A 22,198-nucleotide genomic window follows, 5' to 3' on the forward strand; every position below is an offset into this window, starting at 1 on the left:
GCATCGGAGCAGGTTCCATGGTCGATTTTATGCGGCCGAGCCACACGAAAAGGCTCGCGAAAGGCAGACGAAAAATGGCCAAGCGCTTCGGAGAAGGCGAAAAAGAAAGGAGATCATGTTTTGAATGCGATGTCGCGAGAAGAAACGTCGAGAGAAACCCAGTTATCGAGAGACTTTTATGGAGAGGTCGTGGCTGCTGCAGCGAAACGCCACACGCGTCTTTTCCAACTAAGCGAATTCCTCGTTCACGTTCTACACTGCGTGAATAATTCAGTTATTTCTTTTATTCTTCGTTTCTTTTCATTTCTCCCTTTTTTTTCGTATGTATTATCTTTAAATCGCTCTTTCTTGATATTAACTAACGCCATATACCACTAATCCTATGGTTAATGGTCTTTAAAAATATCAACGTCTCGATCTTTGATGCTTCGCGAGAAATTTAAATGCAACAATACGTAATGATTTTCAGAAAGATAAATACCTACGAATTAATTAAAAAATGAATCATCTTGGATAACGCACAGACAAAGCGTTAATAACAAATAATAGTAATAATAATCTACTCTTATATTTTTCATTCCTTTGCTCGTTCAAGTATCATCTGAAACAGATTATCTTTCAGTTGCTCTTTTAATCGTCTTATTTCTCAAGAATCGATCATCGTTATCGGCTAAATAAAAATTAAACCTAATCGTTTAAACGAGAGATTTTCCGAAAATTTGATCGATCGGTGGAATATCGTGGAAACACGAAAAAATTAGGTTTCGAAGGATCGAAGAAAGAAAGCAATCGATTCAGATGGGAGAATGAAGGAGATACAAAGAAACGATTGGAGACACGATCGACGACGGTTTCCGAGACGTCGAAACGTGCCGTGAAATCGAGCGCGGTTTCCAACGATCGATCTCTTGCGACTCTGACTAATTCCGTCGAATGAATCATTCCATCTACTCTCGAAAGAACACGGCCAAAGTGCATTGCACCGGACCGAATTGAACTTGAATCCCGACGCGTTGGTTGCGCTCGTTCGTGAGATAACGCGAGCTCTCGATGCGTTTCTTTAAATAGTCCCCGTGGCTTTATGTATGGTGTTGCATAAGTTGCCGAAAAATTGCAAATTCAACCACCTTTCAGATACATGATATGCTTCCTTTTTTTAAAGAAATATTGGTTTTTTTATACCTAAGAACTTTGCAGTTTTTACTTATTTTTTCACGTAGATATCATCCCTTTGAGATATTATTTATAAAACAGCCTATGTATACGTGTATTTACACGCGTGTAACTTAGAAACCGTGAACCGATTGAAAGAAATTAGATTCGATAAATATTCCGAATTACATTTCTCTAGAATCATAAAAATCATTATCCTACATCTTCGACTTATTTTTTCACATAGAGTTATCCTCTTGAACTATCAGCCGCAAGACACTCGACATACACATATTTACACGTCTATAACCTAGAAACTGTGAACCAATTGAAAGAAATTAGGTTAGATAAATATTTCTGAAACCAAACCTTGTATCCAAACGCTTCGTTCCACATCTTTAATTTATTTTTTCAATATTAATAGAATCGCCTCTTTCAACTATTGTAATTCAAGTTACAAGTCATCGCATATATATGCAAAGCCATACATGCTTGCACGCACCTAACCTAGACATCGTAAGTTAATCGAAAGAAATTAAATTGGGTAAATATTTCAAATCAATTTTTTCAAAGACAGAGCCTCGTAACCAACCATTTTACTGTATTCCATTGACGTAGAATCATTCCCTTGTACCACTAATTACAAAACACCCTATATATACGAATGTTTACACGCGCCTCACTTAAAAACCATAAACCAATCGAAAGACATTGGGTTAGATAAATATTTCAAATCAATTTTCTCTGGCGTAGATCCATTCCCTTGTATCATTAATTACAAAACACCCTATATTTACGAATATTTACACGCATCTAACCTAGAAATCGTAAGCTAATCGAAAGAAATTAAATTCGATAAATATTTCAAATCAATTTTCTCAACGACGAAGCCTCGTAATCAACCACTTTACTGTATTCCATTGACGTAGAATCATTCGCTTGTATCATTAATTACAAAACACCCTATATTTACGAATATTTACACGCGCTTCTCCTGAAAACCGTAAACCAATCACATCGGATTAGACAAATACTTCACATCAATGTTCTCAGAAACGGAGCCTCGTATCTAACCGTTTTACTCTATCCCACTGGCGTACAATCATTCCCTTGTACCATTAATTACAAAACACCCTATATATATATAGGAACATTTACAGGCGCCTAACCTAGAAACTGTGAACCGATCGAAAGAAAAATCGGCGGTTTCTCCTCCGGAGAAAAATCGAGTCTTCCGCCTCAAGATGAAACCGTTCCAGTTTCCCATGCGTGACCCACTCTCGGCGATGGGAAGGGAGCGCGATACGCGCGTGCACGCTCGCGTTCTCCTTATCAGCGGCGCTAGTAAGTAAGCAGGCGAAACAGGGGCGTGAACCGGTCCAAGAGGAAGAAAAGTCGATGGATTTCTCGTTGCTCGCCAGGTAGCAGGATGTTCTAATTGAGAACCGTTGAAAGTCCAGGAGATCTCGTATCTCATCGGTTTCTTGCGGTCCACGACATCGTTTCTATGGTCGCGTGTTAGATGGACAGATTTTCTACGGAAATGTTCGAATGAATGGTGGAATTGGTTAAGGCAGAACCAATTAGCGGAACGAGTTTAACGTCGAACGTGTCGACAGATTCTTTTTAAACGAGCTGCTTTTTCGTATTCGTAACTGGAATTTTGTTTATTTATTTGTGACAGGGAATACGATGTCTGTTTTAGTTTGGAAGTTAACAGTTAGCGAGGAATTTTTCTTCATCGTATTTACACATTCTTTTGTTTACTCATGGTGTAGAAGCTACAATTGATTAACGTTCTCTTAAATTAACTTTCGAATTAAAACAACAACATGGAATATTTGCTCGCAGCGATATTTACACATTTAGGTACAATTCGAACTTTGCTTGTTTATTCTCCTGATTTATGCACCGTCTTGTATAATATAATTTACTTCATTCCACGATTTCATATCTGTACTTTCACGTATAAACAGGTGAAATCTAACAAATATTGATATCCCATAAATTTGATTAGGAAAACGAAAAAACAATAATTAAGTTGATTATCCAAGATCAACAAACCTAAAAATAAAATTAATCACAGGAAGCTAAATGACCACAAGCGGACAGCGTTGCACGAAAGTTTGGATATTGATTTGCTGGTAGCATTATTGATAATAGCCGTGACAGATAAAACGAAAGTTATCAGTCGCGTCGTTTTCTACCGAAACAAAGCTTGATTTACGAACGTTTTCCTGGAAAAATTAAAGACCAAGGACCACATTCCGTGGCTTTTACGATAACATCGTGCTTTCCAACACGTTATTTTCCTTCTGCTTTTTTTATTTACAATTTGCCAAGACAGTGTTCTCTATATCAGCTTATATTTGGTGCGTTCACACCGATAAACAATCCAGCAACTAATCTCTTGACACTCACATTTTCGAAACGTGATTATAGTAACAACAACTTCCAGTTTGTTTTTTTCCTCATTTTTTTTTTCTTTTTTGCTCTCTTTGAAGTTTCACGTTCCAGAAACGTCAGACCTCTGGGTCCTCTTTCACTCGATTGAACGAATATTATTAGTGTTATTTTACAAATCACGATTTAAGCAGATTGAGATAAAAAGAGAATGGAAAAGAACTCGTGCTCTAATGTTCATGAAAAATGTCTTTTTATCTATCAATTATTACAACGAGCATTGATACTTTAATTCTTTATTTTATCTTATCTTTGGGTATTTTACATGCTTTTACATTTTGCGTGCAGTTTTGAAAGGAAAAATATGCGCTGATTTCGAAACATCGAAGAATTGTCAGTTAGCAGAGAAATCACTCTTTATCAAATGTTAAAGAGAGACTAGATTTCAGTATTGAAGTTCTGTACGGACAGTGGACCGTTGGAACACGAGTGAAATATTCGAGAAAATTCGCTCGCTCTCCTCTGCGTCGAACCTCGCTTCGTTCACCAGCCGCAGGAAAATACAGAACCTGCGTACGATTTCGAAAGGACGAGACGCGAAGTGGTAATCGATACCTCGAAATACTTTCGAAACTTGGATCCGGAAAGCAAGAAGAGGTCTCTGGTGATCGACGAAATACGATTTATATATCATTTCTGGGAACTGCGGTTTTACGCGTATCCGGCTTGCGGACTCCACTTTCTTTTCTCTTGAAGACCCTTTAAACACAAATGCAGTAAGGTTGGTGGTAATTCAAGGGTCCGTTTCCAAAAGCTGATCAAAAGTGGTCGATTTCACTCGACCAAACGCCGGAACAAGACAATTCAACTAATTTGATGAAGAGAAACTACCCAATTGATACCAGTTACGTAGCCGATAGGTAAAGATGAGGTGTATGAAATTTCTATGGGGTGAAAGGCGTATTAAACGACTGTTACGTAAGTCTGTACAAAGTTATGTAAAATTTTGGAACATTCGAGGATCCTAGCGGAAAATCACAAGATAAAAGCTTCCACGTGGTCAAAATTTACATATAATATAAATATAAATATAATATAAATATAATAAATATAAATATAAATTTACATATGATATAATATTATATATACAATACATATAATACATATAATAAAAATAAGCATTATCAAAATTGATCCTTGAGCTATGAATGATACTATGAAATCGTGAAGAGTTTGAGGATTCGCGAAGAAAAATATAAAATTCCTATGGAAAAGTATGATACGCCGTTTATGCGAAGTCATGGGATCTTTAAAAATTCAAGAACCTCCGATACTGTTTAATGAAAAGTTACGAAACCCAGCAGACACGTGAAAATACACAAAACTGTAGAATCGCCAAGGATTTCAACATCAGCAAAGAAGCTTCTGAGATTTCCTATGGGAACGCGTGAAATATCAAAAGATTGTTACGTCAGTTTGCAAAGGGTTATAGAATCTTTAAAAATCCAAAACTCTGGGAAAAGTAGTCGCAGAATGCTACAAAGTCGCTAGCAGGAAATACGAGAGAACGAGAATTCTAAGATTCGCGAAGGAAATTATGGAATGCGTATGGAAATTTATGGAGTGCAGCCGAGTCGCTACACGGAATCACTAAGAATTGCAGAATCCCCACGGAAAGCCGCAGAAACCCTAAAATCAAAAGAATGATCGCCCAAAGTTGCGGAATCCCTACGAAAACCTAGCAAACCGCAGCGAAATCGTAATGAAAATTCCAATTCCAACGTTCGTCTGCGTTTCATCTAATACAATTGTTCCTCTGTAATTGTCGAAATACGCTAATATGTACATCCTGAGACTTAAAATGCAGCCAATTAGTCCTTACCTTGTAAATGTGTGTTATGTGAACATGGCTATGGTACCCTTAAGGCGTATTATATTAAATATATGGTTCAGTAAGTAGCAATCATCGAAAGAATTTGAAACAATTCGCACAATGTATCCAAACGAATTTCGAACGAAGATTATCGTAAGATTATTGAGAAATATTGGCTTGGCAATTAAGTGATTGCGGATTTTGTCATTAGGTGGTATTGACAAAATCCGCAATCACTTAGTTGCCAGGCCAATAGTTTCTTTAAATTGATTATGAAGTAAAACAAACGAAGTGTAATGTCACGTTTGAACACAAAGGATGTACGTTTACATAGTAAGGAGGGATGGGTCCGAGATATTTTTTCCAATTTGAAGATGCAATGGGGATAAAGGTGGTAAAAAAGGATCAATTCAATTGACTGAAGAAGAACCAGCCGAGGATGCTAAAGCGCATTGTTTTACTCGCGCTATGGTTAAAGCTATTCTGTGTGTTTTCACTTCGTAAAGTAACATTAAGTATTTTTATAGATCATTGCAGTTCACCGCAGCTTTCTACGATCGCGAGACAGGATTGTTAATATATGAACAATTAAAATCCAACGGTACAATATTGTTTGTAAAAACGCTTCGTCACATGACGAATTACAAATCACGAGAAACAATCAGAGGGAGAAGGAGGAACGAACGTTTCAAGATCCCGAACGTCGTTCCGGCATTATTTAGTATTAACGAAACTGTTGATCGAACGACGGGGCAACGGAACAAAAGGCACGATCAAACAAACACGTGCGCAAACAAGCAAGCACTGTCGACGTTCGTTAAATCAACCACGATAAACAACCGCGTCGTTATAAATAAATTTTACCAAAGAAGAGAGGGAGATGCTAAGTAACGAAGATAGGAAAAGATGAGGTGGATGATTTTGTTCTTTTCCTTGTTTGATAGAGAAGCAATGCGTATATAAAGATCACAGGCAAAAGATATGATAAGTACATTTTTGTTGATCTTTTAATTTCAATGTTACTTTGTAATATGTTCGTGTAAAGTACGCCGCTAAAAGCGGAAAAAGACAGGACAAGGGCCAAAGATGTAATTGGTGAAGTTTCGTAGAAGCTAAAGATGTAACTATTCAAACAAATGGTATTTGAACTTTTTAAAGACCGATGTCGAGTTAAACGCAACGTTTCGTTTGCAATTTCTTTTTTCAGACGGTTTACATTATTAAATTCTGTTTTTTAATGTTCGTTTAATATTTTTCTTGTCTCTATTGTTTCCACAATAAATCCTACAGATTTGTGAAATTTGAACAAATCGAAATAATTTATAACTTGGTGATAAATCTCTCTCTCTCTCTCTCTCTCTCTTTATTTGATCCTTAATGCGTCTTTGATATTTTAATATTATGACGGACAATATTTTTAAAGTTATTAAGAGAGTGGAAAGATACACTTTAGCCTTAAAATCAAAGAAAAGGACAATGTGAATTTTAAAATTGCTGCTCTGTGAAAATGAAAAATGCGTGTGTTTCTGCTCTAGTCTTTGTATGTATAGAACTGTAACAACAGTGATTTCGATAAATATGAAAACGTGAATATAAAGTTGATGAATGGGGGAAAAGAGGAGCTGGAAATCATCGAGGAACATGATGACACGGCGGAAGGTCGTGAGACGAGACATGGTTTTGCCAATGCTGGACGCTTTTTATTGCACGCTGAGATTTGCCGACGTATTAGTCGATGATATATTTTTTTACGACATGAATAGATAAGGGGCGAGCACTTTCTTTCGAAAGACATCATCGGCTGTATCAGTCGTGATAAGGCATTTAGCGAGCACGAGCGTACATGACGTTAATTGCTATTTTTCTTTTTATTCTTTACTTTCTCTTCGTCTTTTATTTGCGAGTCTTTGCTTTTCTTCCTTTTTCATTACCAATGTTCAATGTCGTATCGATTACACATGTTATTAACGACACTATACTGGAAAACGACACTATACTAAATATATGCAAGACATTGATATCATACTAATTTTTCGAGTAGTTTGATTTTCTTGATAAGCATTAGCAAATCGTGAATTTTTCTTGTGATGTGTTCAAGGGGTTGAGAACAATTTGGAGATTTTGATCAATAGGTAAAATAGTGAAGAAGCTAGTGAAGAAAGATCGAGTTTTGAGTTGAAGAAAATGAACTACGGGCGTGTGTTTAAATTTAGAATTTCGCAAATATAATAATGACTTTTTCCTTCCATGATACGCGAAACGTGATATGTCCTCTTATCTTAAGCTCTGGTTGTCTTTGTTCTGTATACTTTGTTCACTTTGTTTGCTGAATTATACGTTGTTCAAATTGTATTTAATTTCCAAATACTCATCTAACAATAACACATCGTCTATCTGATTTTAATTTAAATCTGATGAACCCTAATATCATACAGTCTTTAAAAATAATTCATTTGCTATTGATGAATTGATCTTTCTTTCTCTTTTCAAAAATTAGAAAATTGTATATATTGATATAAGAAAAGCTTTTTTACTAGAATAATAGAACTAAATAGAATTGGAAGAAATATTCTTGTCTTAGACTCGTAGATGTGTACTGTGGTTACGTTGCTCGAAACAATTGTAAGCGCAACCTGCTCAATGTTTTTCAAAATCTATTCGATAGCTAAAATAACCATATAAACTTTTCGCAAAAATTAAGAACATTAACATGATCGAAAACTATTACATATATCATACGATAGCACGACAAACTTATAACATCTACAATTCACTATTAGTTTTTCGAAACTTGACAAGTCTGAACAAACAATAATTGTTAATTAATTAAAATAAAGTAATAAAGTAGAAAACAATAAAGTGTCTTCAAAAATCCGCTACTCTACACTCTATTCTTTCTCGAACCGAGAATTATTTCTGCTCTTCAAATCGTTATTTCCATTTGGAATATCGAAACCATAAAAATTCAAATCTTTTCACAGTAAAAAATTATTCCGTCCAACATCATCGTCGAGATTTTAAAAAACATCGATCTAATGAAAGGAGCCTTCCAATTGTTTCGAGCAAACGTCAGTCAACTATTTCCACACCGTCGTCTAAAAAATATCGGAAAAAAGTAAATCTAGCTACGAAGTATCGATAAAAGAATCACTTACCTGGGAGCATTGATGATCGGTCGGCCCATTGCCCGTTGCTGGCGCTTCTCGTTGCTGGGAAGGCGCAGGTAATCTTGGTCGCCAAAGAGGAACAGATCCTTTGAAATAATCATGTCCACCGTGTGGTTGTCGGTTATAGCTGCCCGCCTCTCTCTCTTATCTTTCTCTCACTGCCGAACCACAGGCTGAACAACGCACCACGACGACGACAACGACGTCAAACGCGACGGAATATCCTCACCTAAGTCCCGCCACCTCGACACGTTCAACGCGATCTCTAACGACGATTTTCCACCGCGATCAGTTCCCTGCTGTTGTCTCTCGTCAGCAAACGAACATTTTCGCCAGCTATTCCCGCGACTCCGTGCCGATTTTCTGTCCAAACACCTAGTCGCGAGCATTAAGTCCGAATAAAATTTAGAAGCGAACGAACCGATCGATATAAAACTGATGTACGGTGCACGGTGCACTGGTTCCGAGTGAATCAGCGTGTTATTTGTGATCTTTTCTCAAAGATAATTTAAATGAGATCGTTCAAGTTCTCGTCAGAATTCTTTGTGTCTTTGGTAGAGTCGTCGGAATCGGAGATTAAAAGATTAACTATGAAAGTTCGTGAAATTTCGAGCGAAAACGTAGCGAAGTTTTGCGTTTGTTGACGAGTCCTGGTAAATTAGCAGTATCCTTGCAGGTGCAGCGTTCCGTGGAAGAGTTCTGCGGAGATCGGCTGCGACTGTCTAAAAAAAACAAAAGGTGAATTAGTGGTATATTTAAGAGGAAGTTGTTTACGTTTCTGAATCAAAGCTAATGGTAAGTATAGGAGTTGTTATCACGGATACCTAACGTCTTTGGAACATTATCATAAAGCAAGCTTCAAAGGTTTGTGTTAAGGAATGATACGAATTTTGAAGAGTAGAGCGAGATAGAATATAGTTCGTGGAATAAGCAAACACAGACTGTTTGTTTAATAACCTGTTGCTTTTTCTGGTCGTGAACAACCTGATTCTATTTTCTCTACAATGTACCTGTCATAGTAAAAATTTGAAAATTTAATGAAAATTTATTACTTCATGGAGATTATAATTTTATGATATCATTTCTGGTGTTTACGATGAAATTTAGGATAGAGATGTTACGGGAATTCGTCAATTAAGATTTAAATTAGTGAATGCTTATCCCTGCAATCGTCAAAAGTCTTCATTGCCAATATAAACACGTAATTTCAGTTTCTAGAAAATAAAAGAAACATGGCGGAAGGAGACGCGGTAAAATGGTACAACTAGGTAATGTCAATATTTGTAGACCACTTACAGTGGTGACGGATGCACAAAAATTCAGGTCAAAATTAATCAGTCAATTTTGAACAGTTACATCTCGATATTCACATCGAAACATGTTTACTTTGTGTCTACCAAAATTCACCGCTACACAGCAGGAAATGCTCTATAACCTCTGCAAAAATCCAATTCAATTCTCGTCAGAAAACAAAGAAAAGAATCATAGTAAAAAGGAAACCGGAGAAAAATTGCCAGCGAATATCTAGTTCCTCTACTTTCAAGTGCATTATTTATTATTTATTCGTAATAAGGAGCTTTCCTGACTGCGAGTTTAAATATGGTAGAAATTTGTCTCATATGCTGAATATTACAAGTCCTCTAGTTCGGATATTTTACATATTCTATAGACTTCTATATTCTTAACCTTGCTATGGTCTTCGAATTTTCATATTTCAATCTCTCATTTTAGCAAAACGGATTTATAATGTTAATTATTAATATAATATGAAATTTCTCGAAAATGCGTAAATATCTGTAGTACAATCGTAACTTAATATGGCGTATGGATTACGCCATATTTGAGCTACTTGCGACCCGTATAACTAATATTCGCGCAACGAATATCTGGAATACGCCGTACTCGCGCGAGAGAACGACTCGCGTTCACGCGTTCATTCATGATCGTCTATTAGCAGTGCCGAAGGTAATCATGTCCGCTGGGTAATCCGTTACCAGAGACGAGGTCGGCACAAAAACGGGACGAGCAAGCTTTTCGCGCGAAAATAGCGGCTTTCTGATCGAACAGCCATAAAGAAGACCTAAAGAAGGCGTTGTTATTTTCGATATTATTTTCAACCTTACCTACCGCACATTTGTTATTGTTTCTCATCTTGCTCTTTTTCTGACGTCTCTTGCCTGTTCTAAGAAACCACGTAACCATTAATATTCCTCTTTTTGGTAAATTTGTTAATATTTCGCACTGAACTGACTGCAAAAAGTAACGTAACTGAAATAGAAGAGACTTTTGGAACACCCTCTGTGTATTGTATCGTAAATTAATTAGACGACTGCAGCGCCATCCCTTTAGTCTCATTTCAAAAGCCAAAGTACATATACAATATTAAGAAAATTATTTTTATACATATATGTCTATGTATATATAGCAAGATTTCATAAATTTATAAAACAGACGAAGAACTATGTACTTTATCGTTCGCAAAAAAAACATGATTCATCTTGCACCACGAAACTGAGACGCGAAGAACCTTACGTCGAAGCGGCTTATTGTAGCCAGAAGTTATTCCAAACAGACCGCGCGAAATGTAAATAAAAAATGCTGCCAACATTTCTCGCAACACAACGTTTACAGCTTCCGAAGCTCGATGACAAAGAAGCATTTAAAAAATCTGCTTCAATTTCGCGAAACAAAAATACATACACCATACATACATTTACGTATACAGTATACACACATTTGATACATATACGTGCGACATATATAGGTCACCTATTTTTGTTCAACAACGCGCGGACTAGCAGCGGCTGCATGTTTGCGGCGATCGACTTCCGAATTCTTCGCATAATCCGAATCGCCGCCATTACACTCTGGATAGTCGGTTATTTATCGACGAGATTTGTCAGTCGCTGAAAGTCGCAAAGTAGCCGCGATCACGAGCAAAGACGAATACAGTGGGGGCGAACGAGTCGCACTGTATGTCGCGTCTGAAACTGACGAAGTAAATCGAGCGGACATACGCTGTGCGCATGAGAACTCGTCCCATATTTACATCGCGCCAATTTTCACCCGCCAACTGTTAGGCATTAGTCACGGATGAGTGGCAAGTATACGAGAAACGCTGGTGTATCGTGGACATCTTCCTTCGCTCCGGTCAAAGATGATTTTGACAGGCGTCTCTAATTAGTCGAGGCGAATTGTACAGGCCTAAGGCGCGATCAACCAACACCGTTTTAATTTTCATGGCCTCGCGTGCAAGAAAACCACCGATGGCCTGCTAACGTTTTCATTTCCGTTCGACGATTTTGTCGATGCGTCAACCTTCGAACGTGAAATTAGTAACGACGTGGTCACGCAACCTATTCCACTATAGAGTGGGTAGGTAGTATTTACAACGAAAAACTGGTCAAAAGACGATTTTTTAAACTTTCAGGAATAATTGACTCTTAATTGATATTGCTGAGTTATATAGTAGATGACCATTCAGTTTAGGTTAGATTAGAATCAAGTTTCTTAATTTTAGAATATTTAATTTCGATTTATATTCTGTATCTTTCTCAGTGGCTTTGATAGCCTTCATAACTTAGAATACAGAAAACACTTCGTATTAAGTAAACTAAAATTATGTTAATTGAAATCGTTATGGGTTTCTAATCTCATCTACAACCAGACGAGGGTTAAATCCAATTAAGGGTTAGGTATCACGGTCATATGTACATATATAATCACTCACGAAAGAATTTGAACACTTACCACAGAAAACTTCTATGTATGTATAATTTATTATTACAAAGTTGCTCCACCTCCTCATTCTACATCACAGTAATAAATTATCTTAATTAGATATAATTAAATTTTTTAATGCGAACAGGTCACTGTGGGATATTCAGTTCCCTCGACGCGCCTAGTGGCGCTGATCGAAATCGACAACGTTGAGAAAGGTTATGGCGCCGGTACCGAAAGTAACGGTCGCTAATTCGGCCGTGAGTGAATGCCGACCGAAAATACAATATCGAAAAATAGATAAACGTATCCAGAATCGACCGATTCCAGCTGATCGTTTCTCTCTTTTTACAGTTTTCGTATGGTGTTGATGTTTTATTTACGGTCGTGAGCGGTAAATTTGAATTTTTTATACCGGGCGAATGGCTCGTACATTATATTGGCAACGTTTTTGACGTGCGAACCAGATTCGATGTCGTTTATTTTTTCTCGGAAAGAAAAGAGAAATAGGATCCGTATCGCTTGAAATTTTTAAGAAAGCTCAAGATATATTTAGTCACGCGTACTATCAATGAGAATATACACGATGATTAAGAACAATTATCTCATCGCGAGTAGTACGTTTCATGTCACGGGTGCAACGATCTCAGTCTGTTAAACAGCAAGATCAATGAACACGACCGACCGACCGATAACTGCGTACGAGATTACGATTTCGAATTTCGGTGATTAACTTCGTATCGATCGAACTAGATCAATATTTAAAAATGTCGTTTTAAGGAATCCACCATAATATTATTTTTTACACTATGAAAAAGCAATTATTGTAAAATTGACTGCTTTTATTCGAAATGATTATAGAATTTGTTAGTTTTTATAAAACACCATATAAGTAATTAGAAACATTATTATATCATAAATTGATTCATTTCTTGAATCATAAACAAACTTTATCAGTGTCACCTAACCTATTCGTTGCAGACGCTATGAATAAGTAAATTAAAATAAACATTGTTTCAGATTTAGAGACAGCATTAAGAGACTTATATCAAAACCCACGAACAAGCCACTTACCGCATAATTAAACTTACGAATGGAGCGATAGAAAGAGAAAGGTGTGCGCGCTCAAACACGTAAGATAAGAATAGGTGAATGACAATACACCGGGAAAAACTAATTTGGCACGAACAAAGGAAACATAAACAATGCAAATAGCCGTTTGTCAGGCCGGCAACCAGTGTGTAACTTCATTTTTCCGGTTCCACGCTGGTTAATTACCACAAAATCGAACAGGGCAAAAACACGTACTTATCCTGATTTACTTGATTAGAATACACAAGTCAACCGGTTGGATTTGTTCCAAAACGAAGTTGTTCCTTTCAACGGTACAACCATCCGGCCTAATCGGTGTTTTCGAGCATAGGAAATCAAATGCACGCTTAATTCGCATAACCACCACTAAAGATACATGTCTGCGATTCTTTGGACCAACATCGTCCCTTCTTGTCATTGACACCGATAATACTGTTCATTCAACGAACATCGGTGATGAAAATTACTCTGCACTCGCGAACAATGAACTGTCTCGATATAGAAAAAAAGGACGAGTACAAACTCTATATTTAGATTATCTGCATATATTCAAAATTTGTTCGTAATTATTTTTGGTCTAAATAGTTCGTTCGAATTTCGAGAAAAGAACCATAGCTATAGAAACGACAAGCTGGAAGATAAGATGCTGCCGACTCGTGGCAAAGTCTAGCATTCGTTGATTAGATACGAAATTATAAAGGTTCGTGAACTTAACGAACAAAGCGGCGAAATAGAGCTACGGTATCAATCGTTTAAAGAAATCATAAATATTATATTATTATTCTTCTTAATAAGATACAGTACATGTTCTATAGATTTTCAGTGTACAGAAGATATTTTTTGAAAGAAGATTGGCTGCACTGCGACAAAACCGCCCGATTAAGTGTTATTACGAAAGTACGATGTTTATAATACCTACGGTAGGTAAGGTCAGCGTATTGGTGATAAGGTCATTGCAAGAATGACGTACACGTCCTTCGGCTGTTCGTCCTCGAATGTAAAGGAATTAATTTTTAATGAGAAAATATCTGGTTTCATTGAAGCTTACACAAAAAAATTGGCTTACAGTAGCTCACAAAAATATTCAGACACTTGTAAAAACCTTTTATAAGTATATTATGCGTGTTATACGAAACATTTTGAAATTTTATTAGCGCTATAATAAGTCTTGACTATTATGATTATATCAATTATATTATATTACAGTAATAACAAAATTTTAATATGTTTTATATAATATATACATATTTCCTATGGTAGATGTTCAAATTCTTTAGTGAGCCACTATACATTTTCAATTTGACTTTTAAATGTCACAAACAAATTTTGGTGTCAAATATATTGTCGTTCCGCACAGTGAAATTATTATGATAAATAATTTCATGTGAAGCAATATTCGAAAAAGAATATCGATATTCTCCGATCAAGATATTTTCCTACAATAGGGCATTGACGTACGAACAACCTTTGAACGAGAAAACACCGGTTGCAGTGAATGACCCTACGCCCTTGATACTCTCGAAACACGTTCACTCCGTTTGAAACTCACATTTAAAACGAGTACTCGCGCAACGCGAAAGGGAAAATTGAACAGTTGAAATGGTAAATGATGTAAGTGGCAGAAGTGCAGATTTTCAATATAAACAAGAAATGTACTGGTTCAAGATAATGCCGCTAACGATTTTAACTGTACCTTGCCATAACCCTAAAAAGCTAAAACAAATTCTAGCACTTACAACGTTTAAATCTGTATCTAGTATAAAATTTAGTACTATTTGAATTCCTCAATTATCAAATACCGTAAAAGCAGCGATAAAATTAGGTAAATTTAATTTTACTATAATGCATTGCAACATCTTGAGAATTAGTGTTCTTAACACTAGAACCACCATAATGCATAAAATAATCATTTTCTAATTTTTCGCAAATTGCATTTCTGCCGATTCGAATGACTTTTTATAAAATTTTATATGTCTTTAATTTTCGTACTTTAATCGTCGGTAGTTCTAGTGTTAAAGCAGCACATTGCACGTCTCGCCGAATGTTGGTATTCCCACCGATCTCGATAATCATAAGTCAAAGATATTTGAGAATTCGAAAATGCCGTTTCGTCCCGAAATTCCGGACGTGTTTATCGAGATTCGAATATCAGCAGAAGGTTGGTTTCCTGATTTTACAACTTTCCAGCGAAACGAATGAAAAACAGAGAACAGTAACTAAATATGTATGCAGTTTGTGGAAGGTGGTAGTATGAAAGCTACTCACGTAAAAAGCACGAAAAATTCCAGTGCTCCTCTCTGTTATCGCTGCCTGTGATCGAGATGAGTTTCTCGATCATGTAGGGACCCGAAGAAGGAGAAGAAGAACTTTCAGTAGGTCTCGAGTTTGATATTGGTAGTAGCCGGTATCTTCGGCCTCGTCGTCCTCGGCGTCGTCCTCCTCGTAGCTCCTGTCACACATGCACTGTGCATCGGCCACGAACATGCGGCCATTGCGCGGCACGCAGTCAATGAACCCGCATTGCTTTTCAACCGAGAGAGTCTTCGCCTTTTTTTCCCTTCTTAAACCCCGGAACGCACTATCGGCCGGTCTCTATCCGCGGATCTTCGGCCGCACACTCACGACATATATTCCGGTGGCGGTTTTGCACGAGGAACACCCGACCCTCCCGGTGTCACTGGTTCTCTTACCTCTTCCTGCGCCGTGTCGTCGTTATTTCTCTCTCTCCCTCTTTTTCGTATATATGTGTATATGTGTGATACGCGGGTGCGCACGCGCGTGTTTCACGTCTCTCCTCGGTTTCGCACGTGTATATACGTATGTATACGTCGCGACGAAAATCCCTCTCCGTCCCTCTTTTATTTTCTCGTTCTCCCTCTTTCTACCTTCGTACGGTCGTTCAGTGACCCGCTCTCTCTTTCTCTCCCTCTCTATATAACACCAATACACGCGACTACGATTTTTCACCAGTTCTTTTCTCTCTCGTATTACGGCTCACGACTCAAGGGTTGAGAAGCGAATACGACGTATAACCGATAGGTATACGATTTAGATATAGGATACGGGATCGCGATGTTGTACTATGAGCACTCGTATAGACTCTGACTCGTATTGGAGTCTCGTGTCCCCCCCGAAGTTCGACCACAGCTTCACGACGCGACACTCGCGGCGGTCGGATGCAGACTGAATCGGACGCTACGTGCCTCGCTCGTGTATTGCCAGAACGTCCCTCCCCTTATCCACCCTCCCTCTTTTTCACTCGTTCCTCTTTCTCTTCCCCCTATTTACTTCTCTCTTCACGGTGGCTATCAGCTCGTGCCAGACCCCAGGCTCATTTTTACTGGCGACGGCGACGCGCTAACGTACAACTAGAACGGAGGGGAGGCAACTCGCTCGTGAAATTTCAAAATCTTTTTGTTAAACGATGCTTCCTACTTTTCCTATGGATTATGGGCCGACGACATAATGGGCGCATATTTAAATGGTCAAGCTCCGTTACCAAACGACTATCTTTTTTGTTTGACTTCAATCTTTGGCAAATTTCATTAATATGTTTTTTCTTCTTTTCGTTACGAAGATTTGTACATTTAAATTAACTTCTTGAAAGTTTGAATTCAATGAAAAAGTATTTAGGAAAGATATACGTGTTCTTACGCACAATTCAATTGTCTCTCTAATTTTGTTTCTTTTCTTCTCTTTCTTTATGAAAATTTGAAATTTGAATTAAATTTTTGAAAATTTGAGGTAGATGACAGAATATTTAGAAACGGTGTGTGTGATACGATCTCAAGCACAATGAATTTACGTCGAGTAAAACAATGCATAGAATATTTTTAATGACTGCATTTTCTCCATAAATCATTAACCTCCTGAAGAGGGAGAGTTTATATATATATAAATCATATATATATATATATGTGTATAAATAAATGAAATTCTATACATGTTAGACATACCTTCTATATTCAAATCGTGCAACGATGTGTTTAATATATCATAATCATGTAGTAGGATTCGAGTAAATTTGAAAATTAAATTTGCAAGGTTGATAATTTTTTGTTTTATCTCCAAAACTTTATTTTCTGAATATATATTACAAACTTGATATATTTTTACTTATTATAATTAGATAAAACTATAGAAGGAATTATTTTACTAGAATATCTTAGGGGTTCACTTAATTCAGACAATTAAAAAACCAAGTTCCTCCAGCTATTTCGCTATGCTTCAAAGCCATAATTATCATAGTTTGTTAAATCCTATTCAAACTTTATCATGAATATCATCCTCACAATTTTGAATATCAGAATTAGAAAATCCCAATTCCTCGTCTTTTTGAGAAACCAGTTCTATGATAGCACTATGATCAACAAATGATATTAGCGCTTTTTAGAAATACATAAGAAACGAAGGAAATATTAAAACATAAAACTTACTTTAATACATCGCCTTCAAAGCTATTCCAGCATACTGTTCCCGGATGTGTTATTTTATACTCTAACATATTATTGAATTGTTCTTGTAATTTCTGTAATTAAATTATAGATAATTATGCAAATTAAGTACAAATTTTATTTTACAGATACATCTATTTTTATACCTGAATAAGTTGTGCACTTTGCAAATCGCAAGCAAACATTTGATTGTTTGCTAAGCTGATAAAATAGTTTCCTCTTTCTTTTCCTGAAACAATTGAAAGTATTATATACACAATATATATACAATTGTAAATTATATATACACAATATATATTGTATTATATATACGATTAAAAATTATGTAAGCAACAGAAGGCACATACTTATAGACATTTTTGGAGCAGTAAATAATAAAATTGGTGCGCTAACGCATGTAGTATCATGCAAATATATCGCTGTCGAGAGTTGCTTTGTAAAATATGTAATAAATGGGTTGGGATATTCCCTAACTCTATCATTTACACTTGACGGATGTATAGTAACGCTGCCATCTTCTGGAGTCCATGCTCTGGTTCCATTTTTTGTAACTCTCCTGAACATAAAATAAAATTTAAGGTATATTTCCGCTTTCATTATCCTTATTATTGTACTAGAAACTAGACATACCTTATAACAGCAATATTAGGATACAATGCAGCACATACTACTGCTTTCACTAAGGTTATGTTACTGGAGTTCCTGTTAGCATTAATGTCAGCGGGATTTTCTGAGTCCATAAATTTCATTCGACACAAATGTTGAGCAAATTGAGTTTTCATTTCAGAAAGTAGTTTGAGCGTACTAAAAGAGAGGAAATATTCCCTACAAAAAGAACTTGCATAACTTTTTTTATACGCGATCTCGAATCTTCTTAATGCTTCAGATAACGCGATGTGATCGCTAAATTGATTCATATTTAATTCGAGTTTCTTTTTTCGTGCGTCTTCCTCTTTTCCAAGTGGACAGTAAAAAGCATCTTTAAAACTAAGACTCGCCGCGATTGCAAAAACTGGTTCTACACACGAAAATAATGATGCCCATATGATCATTTTCCCTAGTAAGAATAAACAATAAAATGATTATTATATAGACTTATTAATAAAAAATATTAATAAAGATATAAATAATGTAAAATTATATTTAATATATAAGAATAGTACCTGTACGTGGATCTAGAGGTAATTGAGCCAAATGATACCCCAAAGGAGTCAATTGTTCCTCGTCATCCAACGCGTTGAGAGTTCGGAGTAAATCTAAAGATAGATCTATAGCTTTCATATTTGGGGGATCCATAACACTTGCTAAGAAAGTTCTAGCTTTTCCCAATTGTAACATTTTTATTTGTAAAATAACTTCCTCTAAACGCGTCCTTAACATTTCGGGTAAAGGATACTGGTCTAGTGCCATTTCTCTAGCTTTTGAGTACAAATGATAACAGACACCAGGTCTTACTCTAAAAAGAATATAACAAACTATTATTATAATAAATATTTTAAATAACAAGAAAATTTGTTTTTAGGATTTTGTCTTTGAATGTCTTACCTGCCTGCTCTACCTCTTCTTTGTTTAGCATTAGCTAACGATACCCATTCAGGTTCCAAAGTTTGAACATTTTTTTGGAGATCGAATTTACCAAATTTCATTTTTCCGCAATCAACAACATATACTACATCTTCAATAGTTATAGAAGTTTCGGCTATCGAAGTTGCAATTATTATCTTCCGAACTCCTTCAGGTGGTGTTTTAAATACGAGCTTTTGATCGACAGTTGGCATACGAGAATGAAGAGGATAAATAACATACTGATCTACAAACATTAAATAATTTGTTTAAACCAAAATTATGATGAAAATAAGAGTTTTATATTAAGTGCTATATCAAATATACTTACTTTGTGGATACTGTCTATTTTCCAGCATAATTTTATGTAGCTTTATTATATCCATCATACCAGGAAGAAAAACTAAAATAGCTCCAGGATCATTAGTTTTACAAATGTACCTAACTAATTGTTCTATGAGATCAAGAGATAATTTCTCGCTGTTTGGATTCCGTAATTGTTCAATTACTTCTTTTGAATATTTCTTCTATAATGCAATAAATTAAACAAATAAGAGAAAGAATAAATATAGTATAAATAATCATAGAATAAGAATACTTGCCGTAGCTATAAGCTGTCGTACATAAGGATATAGCACATCGTGAAACTCATCCCTTTTTCGTTGTTCCTGTTTATATTTTTTGATATGTTTTCTATGATCTTGAGGTATTGCAGTTGATGCGGGAAATTGATATCTGTAATTCAGTTGTATTATTCAGTTTATTTGTACCGCAATTGTTTACCTATATTGTTTTTATCGAATATGAACTTACTCTGTAAAGGATAGGATGTCCTCTAAATAAAATTCTGTTACTGGATAAGTAAAGCCAGGAATATGAATCATTGGGCAATCATTATAATAACTGGAAAATCTTTCAGAGTTAAGTGTTGCACTCATTAAAATAACTTTCAAATCAGGTCTCTAAAAAATGAATTTTTTTATATAACGGGAATTAATACCATTAAATTTAATCTAGATGTAATTAAACGTACTTTAGGGATAATTAGTTTCAGTAAAGCAAGGATGAAGTCACTTTCAGTAGATCTTTCATGAATTTCATCTAATATAATATGAGAAAATTCTTTTAAGGCTGGATCACCTTGCATAAATTGCAGTAACATTCCAGTAGTACAAAATGTTATGCTGCCTTTATCTCTCGGTAATACTCTACAAATAAAAAACAAACAACACAATCCAACCTTTAGTTGAATTAACAGAAGAAATAAGAAATAACATACTTTTCAAGTCGGATTTGAAAACCAACGGATTTACCAAGCCTTTCTGCTCTCTCAGCTGCAACTCTCTCAGCAACAGATATAGCTGATATCCTCCTAGGTTGAGTACATATAATTCGCACAATGCTACCATTTTCTTGTTCTATTTGATCATCCAATATATACTGAGCAACCTGTGTTGTTTTTCCACAACCTGAAATGCATCTGTATAATAATTGTATGTAATAAACTATTCAAAAAAGCTAGTGAATATGTTATATTAGCAACCTTGCATTATATAAAATCAATTGTATTATTAATATAAACTCTGCAATGAAATACAAAAAACTTACCAGTTTCTCCACTTATTACAATAACCTGATTTTCCTTAATCAAATCTAATATTTTTGATCTTTTATGATATGATGGTAACTTTAATCTGAATTGTTTCATGTTTTCATATTCCTGCGTTGATTGCAATGTCCTATGTTCATTTAATAATTTTTTATCTAGTTCAATATCTCTTTCTAATTTTGATTTAACCAGCAAAGCTCTGGCAAGATTTTCTTGCATATTACCAGATACCATATTCATGAATTTTCTTTTAAATTGGGAGTCACGAATGTGCACATATTTATTTTCTAACACATCATACGTATCCTCAGTGTATGCACTGTTATATAATTTTTCATAATATCCTTTAGAATTGTTTAACACGTGTTCAATTTTTTCTTGAAGATGTTCGGGTAACTTAATACCTCGAGTTTCCTTTTTCTTGGACTTTTGTTTGGCCTTATCTCTATAATAAAGCCCTATTTCTTTGCCTCTCAACCAAGGTGGATGTCCTCCTCCTCTGCCTCGTCCATGGTTGTCACGTTCAAAATGTGACCCTCCTGACTGAGAACTTTCACCTCTATCTCCTAAATATTAATTAAATATAAAATGCAGTGAATATAAAATCCTATTAAAAACTACAGAAAATTATTACATTTAATTGTAACATCTTATTTGTATGTATCAAACCTCAAAAAATCTAACCTCTAAATAATCGACATTGTCATCAAATCTGGGAAAAATAATTAGATATGTTATATATATCAGATGCTATATATTATCAATTTTTTAACTTTAAATGAAATTATACAATATATGGAACATAATTCCAAGAAATAGAGTAATTGCACAAATATAACTATATTGTCATATCTTCAAAATAATTTTATTTACCATATCTATGTCTCGAATACATTCTTTGTGCTGAAAATAGTCCGTAAGGACGGGACATTCTTTTCTAACTAATCGTATGAAATCATTAATGTTACTTGTCCGTTACACATTCTTTTTTAACTACTTAAATATTGACAAATTCGCCGCTCTATTTAGAAACACTATATCCTCAATTTTCACTAAAAGCGACTTTAAAGCTGGTTGATTGGTGCACGCTACATCCAATCAACATTTAGCTTATGTATTTATTAATTTCAAAAAATATCCTCTATTAATTTATATGTCTCGATAC

At 35.6% G+C, this 22,198-nt stretch overlaps 2 protein-coding genes across 4 annotated transcripts in view; both read right to left on the bottom strand.

Annotated features, from left to right (window-relative positions):
* LOC100745846 (ABC transporter G family member 22) overlaps positions 1 to 16,595 on the bottom strand; it is a 291,784-nt gene extending 275,189 nt beyond the window's left edge. Inside the window, exons 1-2 of one of the 2 annotated variants that reach the window (XR_002945946.2) lie at positions 15,673 to 16,595; positions 8,584 to 9,317 (exon numbers count right to left, since the gene is read on the bottom strand). Coding sequence is in view for 1 of the 2 variants with exons in the window: in XM_012380998.3 (XP_012236421.1) it covers positions 8,584 to 8,696 (113 nt within the window). In the remaining variant the exon portion in view is untranslated. The remainder of the gene's footprint in view (positions 1 to 8,583; positions 9,318 to 15,672) is intronic. The other variant, XM_012380998.3, reaches the window with a different exon arrangement.
* Positions 16,596 to 17,459: 864 nt separating this feature from the next.
* Positions 17,460 to 22,100, bottom strand: LOC100746085 (ATP-dependent DNA/RNA helicase DHX36). Of its 2 annotated transcripts, XM_033318768.1 has the most exons (15): positions 21,907 to 22,100; positions 21,718 to 21,745; positions 21,033 to 21,599; positions 20,704 to 20,893; positions 20,458 to 20,632; positions 20,238 to 20,386; positions 20,027 to 20,159; positions 19,756 to 19,951; positions 19,407 to 19,671; positions 19,025 to 19,317; positions 18,492 to 18,918; positions 18,209 to 18,417; positions 18,008 to 18,090; positions 17,844 to 17,935; positions 17,460 to 17,767 (listed from the first exon to the last, which is right to left on the bottom strand). In XM_033318768.1, the coding sequence occupies exons 3-15, from the start codon at positions 21,271 to 21,273 to the stop codon at positions 17,671 to 17,673; spliced, it is 2,550 nt and encodes an 849-aa protein (XP_033174659.1). In that variant the 5' UTR covers positions 21,274 to 21,599; positions 21,718 to 21,745; positions 21,907 to 22,100; the 3' UTR covers positions 17,460 to 17,670. The 2 variants fall into 2 exon arrangements, with proteins under 2 accessions (XP_033174659.1, XP_003486528.1); XM_003486480.3 differs by lacking the exon at positions 21,718 to 21,745 and having other exon boundaries at positions 21,907 to 21,964.
* Between the last annotated feature and the right edge of the window lie 98 nt (positions 22,101 to 22,198).

Source organism: Bombus impatiens, unplaced genomic scaffold (assembly GCF_000188095.3).
Source record: "Bombus impatiens unplaced genomic scaffold, BIMP_2.2 scf_0114, whole genome shotgun sequence".
NCBI lineage: Eukaryota > Metazoa > Arthropoda > Insecta > Hymenoptera > Apidae > Bombus > Bombus impatiens.

Coding starts and splice junctions, on each gene's coding strand:
- LOC100746085 (XM_003486480.3), bottom strand. CDS start 21,964: ATGTCCCGTCCTTACGGACTATTTTCAGCACAAAGAATGTATTCGAGA. Junction 20,160..20,237: donor GACATCCTATCCTTTACAGA/GTAAGTTCATAT, acceptor ACTGAATTACAG/ATATCAATTTCCCGCATCAA. Junction 19,952..20,026: donor TACGACAGCTTATAGCTACG/GCAAGTATTCTT, acceptor ATTGCATTATAG/AAGAAATATTCAAAAGAAGT.